The sequence below is a fragment of the Vicugna pacos genome, chromosome 18, assembly GCF_048564905.1.
Source record: "Vicugna pacos chromosome 18, VicPac4, whole genome shotgun sequence".
Taxonomy (NCBI): Eukaryota; Metazoa; Chordata; class Mammalia; order Artiodactyla; family Camelidae; genus Vicugna; species Vicugna pacos.
This window is the reverse complement of record NC_133004.1, coordinates 33,900,323-33,914,630: the sequence shown is the minus strand read 5'-3', so window position 1 is coordinate 33,914,630 and position 14,308 is coordinate 33,900,323. Positions and strand designations below refer to the sequence as shown.

Here is a 14,308-nt window from a genome sequence, read left to right as displayed (position 1 = left end):
ATTTGCTATTGAATTTAAGGTGGACTCAGTTAATCCAGGGTTATCTCATATTGAATTTCTTAATTATATTTTTAAGACTTTTTTTTTTCAAAAAAGATCACATTTACAGATTCTAAGGATTAGGATGCGGACATATCCTTTTGGGGATTACCATTCAACCCATGACAGACCCTTTATATGATAGGGTTGCTTCTCATATATTTTTAATGGATTTTTCCCATTTATTTACTTGTTGGATTGCTTGTTTGCTATCAGCTATTTAAGTCATATATGGATATATTTCTGAAAAAATTAAATATCCAGATGAAATGAAAACCCACTTAGCCAAACCTAAGCACTTTGCACCATTTCTTTTCCCAAAAATATCCCCTATTGTGAGTTTGGTAGGTGTCCTCTCAGACCTTATCCCATGTGGTCATTTAATTTTTGAAATAACTGAAATACATTTGAAATAACACAGAGAAAATTTCTTTAAAATATATCATGTATAATAAAGAAATACATAAAACATTTATGGTCAAGTTAATAGATATTCCAAAACAAATGTCCTAGGTAAACTTCTTTCTATTCAAGTTATAACCTGCTTCTCACAGGTGTTGAACATTTCCCTTTTTAGATAACAACCACTAGTCAGATTCACAGAAGCAGAATAAAATGTTGGTTGCCAGTGGTGGTCGGAAGGAGGAATTGGGAATTACTGTTCAATGGGTATAAAATTTCAGCTATGCGAGATAACTGGAGAACTTCTGTACAACCTAGTGCCTATATTTAACAGTACTTTATTGTACAATTAAGATTTTGTTATAGAATAGATCTCCTGCTAGGTGACCCATAGTTTAAAAAAAACTATAGGATACTGCAAAAGTACTGCTTAGCATGTACATTTTTACAGCATGAAATCCTTATATTAGGGAAGAACTAATCAGTGATGTAGGTTTCCATGTTAAACCAGACAAATAAGAACAAATTAACCCTAAATCAAGAAAAATTACAGTAGAGCAGAAATTTATGAAAACAGAAAAAAAGTCAGAAAATCAGTAAAACCAAAAGCATGTTTTTTGAAAAGATTAGTAATTTTGAACCTCTAGCCAGACTGAGCAGCACTATATACAATAGACAAGACATGGAAACAACCTAAATGTCCATAGACTGAGTACTGGATAAGAAGCTGTGGTATATGTATACAATGGAATACTACTCAGTCATAAAAAAGAATAAAATAATGCCATTTGCAGCAACATGGATGGATCTGGAGATTATATATATATATCTTCTTTATCCAATCATCTGTCAATAGACATCTGTCTTAGCTATTGTAAATAGTGCTGCTATGAACATTGGGGTGCATGTATCTTTTCTAGTTAGAGTTTCCTCTGGATATATGCCCCGAAGTGTGATTACTGGAACATATGGTAAGTCTATTTTTAGATTTTTAAGGAATCTCCATACTACTTCCCAACTACATCAAACTACATTCCCACCAACAGACAAGGGTTCCCTTTTCTCCACATTCTCTACAGCATTTATCATTTGTGGACTTTTGAATGATGGCCATCTTGACCAGTGTGAGGTGATACCTCACTGTAATTTTGATTTGCATTTCTCTGATAATTAGTGATATTGAGCATTTTTTCCTGTGCCTATTGGCCATTTATATGTCTTCACTGGAGAAATGTTTATTTAGGTCTTCTGCTCATTTTTTGATTGAGTTGTTTGTTTGTTTGTTTGTTTGTTTGTTTTTGTTATTTGAGTTGTATGAGCTGTTTATATAGTCTGGAAATCAAGCCCTTGTCAGTCTCATGATATAGAACAGCCTTAATCTATTTATCCTTGTGCTGATCCCATGCTGTATTAAGTATTTTAGCTTCATAATAAGACTTGATATATGAAGAATATATCCCCTTGGTTTTTCAGTATGTCTTGAGCATTCTCGGTTCTTTGTATTTACACATATGTACACATATAAAAACTTGGTTTCTGATTGGGATTGCATTGAACCGATAACTCATTTTGCCATTTCTATAAACAATATAAAGCACAGGCCTTTTTTATTGGTTTGTAATTGTAATTGGTTTGTAATCATTATCTTTGTGTGGACATGTTATGCACATTTTTAATCACTGTGGCAAACTAGTGAGTACACATATTACATACATATTAAGTGGTAAAAATGCAGATTTCAGATGTTATTAATCTATTAAGCTAAATATTTAAATGATCATTTTTTCAGCTACCAGCCAATTGTTAACTACATAGATGCTCAATTTGAGGCCTATCTTCAAGAAGAACTGAAAATTAAACGTTCCTTCGCTGACTACCATGATTCCCGTGTCCACGTGTGCCTTTACTTCATTTCACCTACAGGACATTCTCTGAAGTCCCTTGATCTATTGACCATGAAGAACATTGATAGTAAGGTGTGTTTGGTAAATCCATCAACCTATCAAGATTTGATACTTCTTTTGAGATCATCCAAATCTCGAAGGCATCTGAACTCATGAATCTGTTACTTTGTAATATGCATATGCATCTTTTCCCCTCTGTTATCCTTTAAAGCACAAAATTCAACCTCAAATATGCAATATGGAAATAATTTCTTTGTACAAATTACAAGTGAACATTTTTCGTTACGTGCTACACACATATACACACACACAGCCTTTCGAGTATGGTAACAAAAAAGTCCATTATTTTTAGGTGTTTTTTTGCAAATACAAGTAGAGCTATCTGCAAAGACATCTAGATAGGATAAGGATCTGTTAAAATTGGATATTGATTAAGATGGATTTACAGAGAAGGTGCTGCAAATGAATGACAGGTAGAAAGATAGAATTAATCTGCTCTACAATTTTGATGAAAGATCTCTTTTGACTTTTTTAACATTCAGTTTAATAAGAAATAAAATTGATAGTGAATTAAATAGACTACCTCATTCTACTGTTAACATTTTACTAACTCCAGATGTGTTGAGAGTGTAAGAACGTTTGAGAAGAGAAAGAAAATTAAGACTTCTAAACCTGAATTCTGATTAACGATTAATCTTCAAAAGTACCAATGATTTTGGAAAGCAATTTTGTGAAGAAGTCATGATAGTGATTAGTGATAGTGATTATCTAGTTATGAAAATTTGTTGTCAGAAATTGTGAGGTTTTGACTGTGAAAATTCCAGGACTAATAACAAATTCTCAATAGTAATATTTTGTTTGCTTCCTTCTTAATAGGTGAACATTGTACCACTGATTGCCAAAGCAGATGCAATTTCTAAAAACGATTTACAGAAATTTAAGTGTAGGATCATGAGTGAATTGGTTAGTAATGGCATCCAGATATACCAGTTCCCAACAGATGATGAAACTTCTTCTCAGGTGAACTCCTCAATGAATGTAAGCTCCTAACGACTGAATGTCAATTGTTTTACATGTGGAAATGAAAACAGAATTTATGAGTAACAATATGAGTAATATATTGTCACTTGTATCTAACAAAGACACTATAAATAAGGTATTTTCCTCCAAAATGCTGTGTGGGAAAATGTTTTTCTTTCTCGATTTTGAAAAATGTTTGCTGAGAATCAATGCTTTTAAAAATAGTTTTGTTGAGATATAGTTTACATAGTATATGATTCACCCATTTAAGTATACAGTTTAGTCTGTTCACAGATATGTGCAACCATCCTCACAAACAAATTTAGGATATTTTTATTATCTTGGAAAGAAACTCCATACTCTTTAGCTTCTCTCCTGTACTACCTGTCAGCCCTCCTGTCTACCTACCCTAGGAAACCACTAATCAACTTCTCTCTCTTCAGATTCCTCTGCACTAGATATATCATATAAATGAAATTACACAATATTTGGTCTTTCCATGGTTTCACTGGCTATTAGTATGTCTTCCCAAGAGGAGCATTTACTCAGACCTTTTGTCCATTTTTTGTTGAGCTTTTGCCTGTTTATTATTGAATTGTAAGAGTTCTTTTATAATACTCTGGATACAAGTTTCTTATGAGATATGTGATTTGCAAATATTTTCTCCCAATCTGTTTGTCATACTTTCACTTTATTTTTCGTGTTCTTTGAAACATAAGCTTTTTAATATTGATGAAGTGCAATTTATCTATTTTTGTTGTTGCTTGTGCTTTTGATGTCATTTCTAAGAATATTTTGTCAAATCTAAAGTAATAAATGTTTACTTACAAGTTTTCTTCTAAGAGTTTTAAAAATTGTGGTAAAATACACGTAACAAGAAATTTGCCATCTTAAACCTTTTAAATGATACAGTCCAGTGGCATTATATCTTCACAATCATCACCACCTTCTATCCACAGAACTCTTTTCATCTTGCAAAACTAAAACTCTGTAATAAACAATTCCTCATTACACTTCCCCTCAGCCCCTGGCCACCATATTGTACTTTCTGTCCTTATGAATTTGATTACTTAAGATACTTCTACTAAATGAAATTATATAGTATTTGTCCTTTTATGTCTGTGCAAATATCTCTTTGAATTCCTACTTTCAGTTCCCTTGGATATATGCCAAGAAGTGGAATTGCCGGATTGTATGGTAATTCTATGTTTAATTTCTTGAGGATCACCATACTGTTTTTCCATAGTGACTGCATTATTTTACATTCCCACCAAAAGTGCACAAGGATTTCAGTTTATCCACATTCATGCCAACACTTGTTCCCTTTTTTAAAAATAGTAGCTTACCTTAATAGATGTGAGGTGGTATCCATTGTGGTTTCAATTTCTGTGGTTATTGAGATGATCATGAGATTTGTATCCTTCGTTTTATTAACATGATGTGTCATTTTGATTGCTTTTCAGATAGCGAACCATCCTTGCATCCCTGGGATGGATCCCATTTGATCATGGTTTATGATTCTTTTTATATATTGTTGAATTTAGTTCCCTAATACTTTTTGAGGATTTTTGCATTTATATTCATCTGAGATATTACCCTGTAATTTTCTTCTTTTGTAGTGTCTCTGTCTGGTTTTACTATCAGGCTGACAGTGGCCTCATTGATGAACTTGGGAGTGCTCCCTCCTCTTCAATTTTGTGGAGTAGTATGAGAAGGATAGGTATTAGCTCTTCTTTATGTGTTTGGTAGAATTACCCTTTGAAGCTATCCAGTCTTGAATTTCTGTTTGCTAGGGGTTTTCTGATTACCAATTCAATTTCACTCCTAGAGATTTGTCTGTTCAGATTACCTATTTCCTCCTGATTCAGTTTCGGAAGATTGTATATTTCTAGGAATTTATCAATTTTTTCTAGGTTGTCCAATTTGTTGGCTTAACTATTCATGGTTTTCTTTTATGATTTTTTTTGTATCTTTGCACTATTCATTGTAGTTTCTCCTCTTGCACTTCTTATTTTGCTTACTTGAGTCCTCTCTTTTTTTTAATGAGCCTGTCTAAAGGCTTGTCAATTTTGTTTATCTTTTCAGAAAACCAGCTGTTGATTTCATTGATCTTTTTTGTCTCTATTTTATTTATTTCCTCTCTGATCTTTATTATTCCTTTCTTCTGCTGACTTCGGGCTTTGTTTGTTCTTCTTTTTCTAATCCGTATAATTGGTAGGTTAAGTGGTTTGAGTTTTTTTCTTGTTTTTTGAGGAAGACCTGTATCACCATAACCTTTCCTCTTAGAATATCTTTTGCTGAATCCTGTAGATTTTTGGAAAGTTGTTTTTTCATTTTCATTGTCTCAAGGTATTTTCTAGTTTCTTCTTTAATTTCATCATTGACCCATTGGTTTTTAGTCACATGTTGTTTAGTCTCCATATCTTTGTTCTTTTCCTATTCATCTTTGGACAACTGTCTATTCAAATTTTTTGCCCATTGAAAATTTGTTTATTAACAAATTACAGGAATTATTTATATATTCTGGATATTAAATCCCTAACCAATGTGGTTTGAAAATGGTATCCCATTACATAAGTTTTTTACTTTTTGCTCTGATTATATATTTTGATTGCACAAAAGTTTTTAAGTTTGATGCAGTAACATTTGTTTATTTTTGCTTTTGTTGCCCATGTTTTTGCTATCTTAAAGAAATCATTGCCAAATCCAATCTCTTTGTTTTCTTCTAGTATTTTTATACTTTTGAGTCAAAAATTTAGGTCCTTAATTGACTGTGAGTTAATTTTTTATATGGTGTAAGATAAGGTGCCAACTTCTTTTTTTTTTTTTTTTTTTGCCTGTTGATAATCAGTTTCTCTAGCAACATATGTTGAAGAAATTTTCCTTTTCCAATTTAGTTGTCTTGGCACTTTTGTTGAAGATTATTTGACCAAGTACATGTGGATTAATTCTGGACTTAAGACCAGTTAATTCCACTGGTCTCTATGTCTTCTTTATGCTTGTACCAATCTGTTTTGATAACTACGTTTGTAATATATTTTGAATTCAGGAAGTGTAAAACCTCCAACTTTGTTCTTCTTTTTCAAGATTTTTTTGACTACTAAGGTCTCTTGAGATTTCACATGAAATTTTTGGATGGATTTTTATATTCCTTCAAAACATACCATTGGGATATAGATAGGAATTGTATGAAGTTTGCAGATCACTTTGGGTAATAAAATATCTTAACAATATTAGGTCTTCTGATTCATGAATATGAGATGTATTTCCATTTGTTTTTTTATCTTTTAATTTCTTTCAGCAACATTGTGTTGTTTTCACTATTTAAGTTCCTCTTCGGTTAGGTTTATTCCTAAGTATTTTATTATTTTTAATATTATTGCAAATGTAATTGTTTTCTTAATTTTCTTTCTGTATTGATCAGTTAGTGTATAAAAATGCAACTGATTTTTATGAGTTGATTTTGTATCCTGTAACTTTATTGAATTAATTTATTACTTTAAACAGTGTATTTGTGAAATCTTTAGAGTTTTTCTACATGTAATACCATGTCACACCACACTAACAAAATGAAGAATAAAAAGTATATAGTCATCTCAATAGACAGAGAAAAAGCTTTTGGAAAAATTCAACATATATTCATGATACAAACTCTCAACAAAGTTGGTATCATACTCAATGGTGAAAAGCTGAAAGCATTTCCTCTAAGATCAGGAACAAGACAAGGATGGCCAATCTTACCACGTTTATTCAGCATTGTATTGGAGGTTCTAGCCATAGCAAACAGACAAGAAGAAGAAAGAAAAGGATTCCAAGTTGAAAAGGAAAAAGGAAAACAGTCATTATTTGCAGATGACATGATGTTATATAAAGGAAACCCTAAAGATTCCACCAAAATACCACTAGAACTAATAAATTAATTCCGTAAATTTGCAGGATACAAAATTAATATACAGAAATTTCTATACACTAATAATGGCCAACCAGAAAGAGAAACTAAGAAAACAATCCCATTTACAATTGCATTAAAAGGACTAAAATAACCAGAAATAAACTTAATCAAGGGGTTGAAAAATTTGCACACTGAAAACTGTAAGAAATTAATATAAGAAATCGAAGAAGACACAAATAAATGGGAAGATATTCCATTCTCATGGATTGGAAAAATTAATATTTTTTAGGTGTCCCTACTACCCAAATTAATATACAGATTTAATGAAATCCCTATCAAAATTCCAATGGAAGTTTTCACAGAAATAGAAAAATCTTCAAGCTCATATGGAACCATAAAGATCTTGATTAGCCACAGCAATCTCAGGAAAGAAGACCAAAGCTGGAGTATCATGCTTCCTGATTTCAAATTATAACAAAGTTATCATAATGAAAACAGTGTGGTATTGGCATAAAAACAGACACAGAGATAAATGGAACAGAATATAGAGCCCAGAAGTAAACCCATGCTTATATGCTTAATTAATTTAACACAAAGGATCCAAGAATATACAATGAGGAAAGAGAAGTTTCTTTAATAAATGGTGATGGGGAAACTGGACAGCCACATGTGTAAGAATGAAACTGGACCACTATCTTACACGATATACAAACATTAAGTCAAAATGAATTAAAGACTTGAATGTAAGGCCTGAAACCATAAAGCTCCTAGAAGAAAATATGGGCAGTAAGTTCCTCGACATTGGTTTTGGTGATTTTTTTTTTTTTAATGGAGATATTGGGGATAGAATCTAGGACCTCGTGCATGCTAAGCATACACTCTACCACTGAGCTCTTCCCCTCCCCTTTTGTGATGATTTTTTTGAATTTGACATCAAAAATAAACAAGTAGAACTACACATCAAATTAATAAGCTCTGCACAGAACAGGAAACTATCAACAGGATGAAAAGGTAACCTATGGAATGGGAAAGAATATTTGCAAATTATATATCTGATAAGGGGTTAATATCCAAAATATCTAAAGAACTCATGTGACTCATAGTAAAAAAGCAAACAAATCCAATTAAATAATGGAAAAGCAACTGAACAGATATTTTTCCAAGGAAGACACCCAGATGGCCAACACACACATGAAAACTTGCTCAACATCATCAATCATCAGGGAAATGCAAATCAAAGCCACAATAAGATATCACCTCGCAGCTGTTAAAATGACTATTATCAAAAAGACAAAAAATAACAAATGTTGGCGACGATGTAGAGAAAAGGAAACCCTTGTGCACTATTGATGGGTGTGGAAATTCATAGAGCCACTATGGAAAACAGTATGGCGTTTCCTCAAATAATTAAAAACAGAAATGCCATATGATCCAGCAATTCCATTTCTGGGTATTTATCCAAAGAAACTGAAAACATCAATGTAAAAAGATATCTGTTCATTGCATGTTCATTACAGCATTATTTACAATAATCAAGACATGGAAGGAATCTAAGCATCCATCAATGGATAAAGAAGATTCGGCGTGTGTGTTATGTACTCACTAGAATATTATTCAACCATAAAAAGAATGAAATGTCACCATTTATGACAACAAGGATGGACCTTATGTGAAATAAGTCAGACTCAAGAAAGATAAATACCATATGATCTCACTTATATTTGGAATCTAAAAGACAAACGAACAAAAATCTGAATTCATAGATAAAGTGGATGGTTCCCAGTGGCAGGGGTGGAGAGTGGGCAAAATGGGTAAAGGTATCAAAAGGCACAAATTTCCAGTTATAAGACAAATAAGTCCTAAGGATATAATGTACAGGATGGTGACTGTAGTTAATAATACTGTATTGTATAGTTGAAAGGTGCTAAGAGAGTAGATCCAAAAAGATCTCATCCCAAGAAAAAAACTGTAACTGTGGTGATGGATGTTAACTAGACTTATTGTGGTGATCATTCTACAATATATACAAATATTGAATCATGTTGTACACTAGAAACTAATATGTTAATTATATCTCAATTTAAAAAAAATTTTTAAAATGCCATCTGTGAACAGATAGTTTTACTTATTCCTTTCTGATTTGAATGCTTTTTGTTTCTTTTTTATGTTGATTTCCATTTTTCTATATAGTATAATTTATTAATATACTTTATACTACATTTTGATTAATTATTATAGTTACAGTTTTATTACTTTTAAAAGTAACTGAAGTTAAAAGTGATTTGCATATTACGTTTCAGGGTAAAGATAATGTGAGAAGAATAATATGTCTATCTAAACTGTCATCTTTGTATTCCCCACAGCACAATGCCTTGCTTTAGACAGCAGTCAGTAGAAAGCTTTCAGCTGTGTGTGTGTTCTGACACTGACCCTTACAGCAATCAATTTGCACGTATTTACTGCCAAGTCATAAAATCCTAGGCAGGACAGATACCTCATTTGAATAAATTTATTATGATATTCTTGTCTCTGTTATTTCCATAACAGGAATAAGGGTAACAGAGTAAGCCATATCGGTATAAGGAAGGATGATTAACACTGTTCTTATTTTCTAGGGGCTCTTGCCTTTCGCTGTAGTAGGAAGTATGGATGAAGTGAAAGTTGGAAAAAGGATGGTCAGAGGCCGTCAGTACCCCTGGGGAGTTTTACAAGGTAAGTGTAATAAAGATGAGCAGCCTTGCTCTGGGATGATTATGTTTAAATAATATATATAATTACAAAAATTATATAAATTATGTATCCTATATTTGAAAATATAATTTTAACTTGAGTCGTTATTGGTAACTTTTGCTAAACAGCAAGTTACTCGTAAGGAGCACAGATTGTTTCATTTAAGCTAACGCTTATTTTGACTATAATTTCTTATAGGACTTTTCTGGATGGTGCTTCAGGCAAAAATTCAGAGACTGGGCAGAACCCCCTTATTTATCCCCATCTGCCGTATCTTTCTATGCACAAACCGTCACATTCAGAATGTTGAAAAGTGCTTTTCACAAAAGAACTTTGAACAACGCTGAAGCACAAATACTAGTACTTAAAACCTGTTACATAAATTACTACCTAATTTATAAAGCATTTTAAATGGTCACTAGAAAAAAGGACGGTAAACTATTTTTAAAATAAAGAAATACAACTTACCTCTGGATAAACTATACCTAGATATTTATAATAGGTACCTAGCATCACGGTGAGTTGGAATATTGTAATCGCAGTCTTTTATGTCTGGGTCATATATTTGTGATAATAACTCTTGGGGACCGGATTATCTCTATCTGTACTAGTTTCCAGGTGCCATTTTCAATTAATATATTATACATTTTAAAATTTATGAAATATACTTAAAACAACATATTTTAATGAATATTACATTTGGTTATAATATTGTACACAATACAAAATATATTGTGCTCAGTCTTTTGGATATGACCAACAAAGGAGAGAGCCATGTAAATTCAGAGTGATTTTGAAAATTGACTAATTTGTTCTAATAAATATGGTGTATAAATGGAATTTAGTAACTAAATCATGCACAATTGTTAAGGCCTTTACATTAGCAGAATTTACGTTAATAAAGTTATTTGCTTTAGTGAAATTATATTCTTTGTTAGCACACTGTAAAATATCTTGAGACTACTTTGAAAAATACTAACATAATTATTAATGAAAACCTATGCCACATTCTAATATAACATGTTATTTCATTGTTTCTCATTTATTCTTTTGCTAGTAAATTTAAAGGAAGTTTCCTGGTCGATAAATAAGCTCTACGTGTATTTGGTATATACCATATGACCATAGTTACATGGTTAAAGGAATTATAGCTATTAATCAGAATGATCTCTTAGCTGTTACTCGAAATGTGTTTTTTCAAGCCTGCATTCATTCAATAATACTTAATCAGAGTGACAGGGATTGATAAAAAGTGTGGCTTTATTATTTTTCTGCCTAGTGGAAAATGAAAATCACTGTGACTTTGTTAAGCTCCGGGATATGCTTCTTTGTACAAATATGGAAGACTTGAAGGAACAAACCCACACTCAGCACTATGAACGTTATAGGTGCTGCAAACTTCAGAAAATGGGCTTTCCTGACGTGGGTCCAGACAACCAGCCTGTTAGGTGAGTGGAGTTCTTGCCAGAACAAGCTGATGAGTGACTCAGAAACCCCCTACAACCCTGAGACACAATTATTTGGGAATGAGAATAGCTGTACTTCTAACATCCTGGGCCATCCTGAATTTTATGTTTTTTAATCATCCTCAGACTTAGATGGAGAGAGTTAATAGGAGCAATGTAACAATGAGCAAAGGCTCACCTATACGCATCCAATAGGTGTGCATGCTGAAATGTGTATCCAAAAGAAAAACTCAATTTTATATGAAACAGAAGCTCAGGAAGGAGATTTGCAAATATTAGTAAAAACTGGCATAAGATGACAAAGGATATTGAGAAGGATGGCAAAGGATATTGAGGTCTGGATGAAGCAAAGAGGAAAAGCAGCAATGTAACGTGGTGTTGCTGAACCCAAGTTCATGCACCAAACACTGAGGCCAAACAAACCAAAAAGTTGGAGTTTAGAGCAGAGGAGGATTTACTGCAAGGGCCGTGCAAGGAGAATGGGTGGCTTGTGCTCAAAAAGACCTGAACTCTCCGATGGGTTTCAGGAGGAAGTTTTTATAGGCAAAATTTGGGGGGAGGGCTGCAGGGTGTGTAACCCTCCTCTGATTGGTTGGTAGTGAGAAAACAGGGTGGTGTTCAATCATCAGTTCCAATCAGTTTGGGGTCCACATGCTTGTGCTCAGCCTGAAGTTATCATCTTCCACGTGGGTGGGGGCCTTAGTTCCTTAGAAGAACTCAAAGATCTGTATAAACCCTTATTAGTAACTGTTTGAATCTGCCCTTTGAAACCCAGGGAAGGTCTAGGAGGCTGAAAGCTTCTTCCCTACAAACAAGAAACTGGGGGACACAGAAAGGCTTTTGTGCCGGGGAGGGCCCACAGCATTCTGCTCGGTTTTAGTCCCCTCTCTTCTTTGATACTCCTCAATCCTGAGGGGAACATGTGTTGGACAAGCAAGGGAATAGCATTTTGGATAGAGAGTTCAACTGTAAACTCAGCAGAGGAACTCAGTTTTTGGGGGACTGAATTTCAATGGAAGTGAAGTGAAAATAGTTTGAGGGCAGGTGTACTTAGCTATACTGAGGAGGGATAGGATTTGTGCTGCAAAAGTATGACAGTGTAGAACAATCTAGTTATATTTAGTTATGGAACTCTGAAGACAACCAAAATTGAACCAGCTATCTTAAATGAATCCTATTTTGAAAAATGCCTCCCTTATTTTTATTATTTTGAGAACCTCATAAATTAGAAGTTTCCTCAAATTTTGCTGTTAGAAGATGTGAAGAAGTATGATATAATGAAAAATGGTAGGAGAAAGAAATCACTGACACAGTGCTTCAAAATTCGAGTATGTTCTGTGTATACACTCTCTATAGTCATATTTAATATGGTACCTCACTTTTTAACATCTCATGATATGGACATTTTCATTCTATACGTGAGAGAATACTGGTAAATGTTCTCATATGTGCCTTAACATACAACATATATTTTACACGTTTATTTATATTAACATTTTAATATACTGGTAATACAAATTTCTTTTTAGTTTTCAAGAGATCTATGAAGCCAAAAGGCAGGAGTTCTTTGACCAGTGTCAGAGGGAAGAAGAAGAGTTGAAACAGAAATTTATGCAGCGAGTAAAGGAGAAAGAAGCAGCATTTAAAGAAGCTGAAAAAGAGGTAAATATTGCTAGTTGGATATAATTTGCATTCAAGTTTAGGTGAGTTGGGGGTTTTAAGCTCAAGAGTTTGGATGATTTTTTTGGAGGATACTTGCTATGCTTCAAAAAGTAGCTGTTTACCATATATGTTTTGAATACAGCCTTTAAAAATTACAGTCTATAATGTCACTTTTTCTATAATACTTGGATAATTTGCTTTTTTTTTAAATTGAAGTATAACTGACTTACAATATTATATTAGTTTCAGGTATATAACAGTGATTCAATATTTTTATACATTACAAAATAATCACCATGATGTCCTTGTTAACGTCTGTCACCACACAAAGCTATTACAGTATTTTTCACTCTGTTCCTCATGCTGTACATTAAATCCCCTGACATTTATTTTAAATTTGTATCTCTTAATCTCCTTTACCTATTTCACTCATCCCCTAACTCCACTCTCTTCTGGCAGCCACCAGTTTGTTCTCTGTATCTACGAGTGTGTTTCTATTTTATTATGTTTGTTCATTTGAATTGTTTCTTAGATTCCACATATATGTGAAATCATATGGTATTTGTCTCTCTCTATCTGACTTATTTCACTTAGTGTAATACGCTCCAGTTCCATCCATGTTGTTGCAAAAGGCAAGATTTCATTCTTTTCTCTGGCTGAGTAATATTTAATTGTATACATATACCACATTTTCTTTGTCCATCCATCTATTGGTGGTTATGTTGCTTCCATGTCTTGGCTATTGTAAATAATGCTACAATGAACATAGGGGTGCATGTATCTTTTCAAATTAGTGTTTTGGTTTTCTTCAGAAAAGTAACTAGAAATGGAATTACTGGATCATATGGTAGTTTTATTTTTAATTTTTTTATAGGAATCTCCATCCTGTTTTCCATAGTGGATGTATCAATTTACATTCCCACCAACACTGCCCAGGTGTTCCCTTCTCTTCACATCTTTGTGAACTTGTTAAGTGTTGTCTTTTTGATAATAACCATTTTGAAGGGTGTGAGGAGATATCTCATTGTGAATTTGATTTGCATTTCCCTGATGATCAGTGATATTGAGCATTTTTTCATGTACCTGGCAGTCACCTGTCCTTCAACTTTGTTCTTTTCCTTCAATATTGTGTTGGTTATCCTGGATCTTTTGTTTTGCCATAAAACGTTAGAATCAGTTTGTCAATATCTATA

The 14,308-nt window shown here is 33.0% G+C and overlaps 2 protein-coding genes across 5 annotated transcripts in view; one reads left to right on the top strand and one right to left on the bottom strand.

Annotated features, from left to right (window-relative positions):
- Positions 1-14,308, bottom strand: part of ZNF713 (zinc finger protein 713) — a 69,422-nt gene that overhangs the window by 41,403 nt on the left and 13,711 nt on the right. The window lies entirely within an intron of this gene.
- SEPTIN14 (septin 14) overlaps positions 1-14,308 on the top strand; it is a 28,459-nt gene that overhangs the window by 9,759 nt on the left and 4,392 nt on the right. For both annotated transcript variants that reach the window (XM_006201336.3, XM_072943024.1), the window contains 5 exons: positions 2,231-2,417; positions 3,222-3,383; positions 9,873-9,969; positions 11,267-11,435; positions 12,983-13,115. In XM_006201336.3, coding sequence (XP_006201398.2) covers positions 2,231-2,417; positions 3,222-3,383; positions 9,873-9,969; positions 11,267-11,435; positions 12,983-13,115 — 748 coding nt within the window. The remainder of the gene's footprint in view (positions 1-2,230; positions 2,418-3,221; positions 3,384-9,872; positions 9,970-11,266; positions 11,436-12,982; positions 13,116-14,308) is intronic.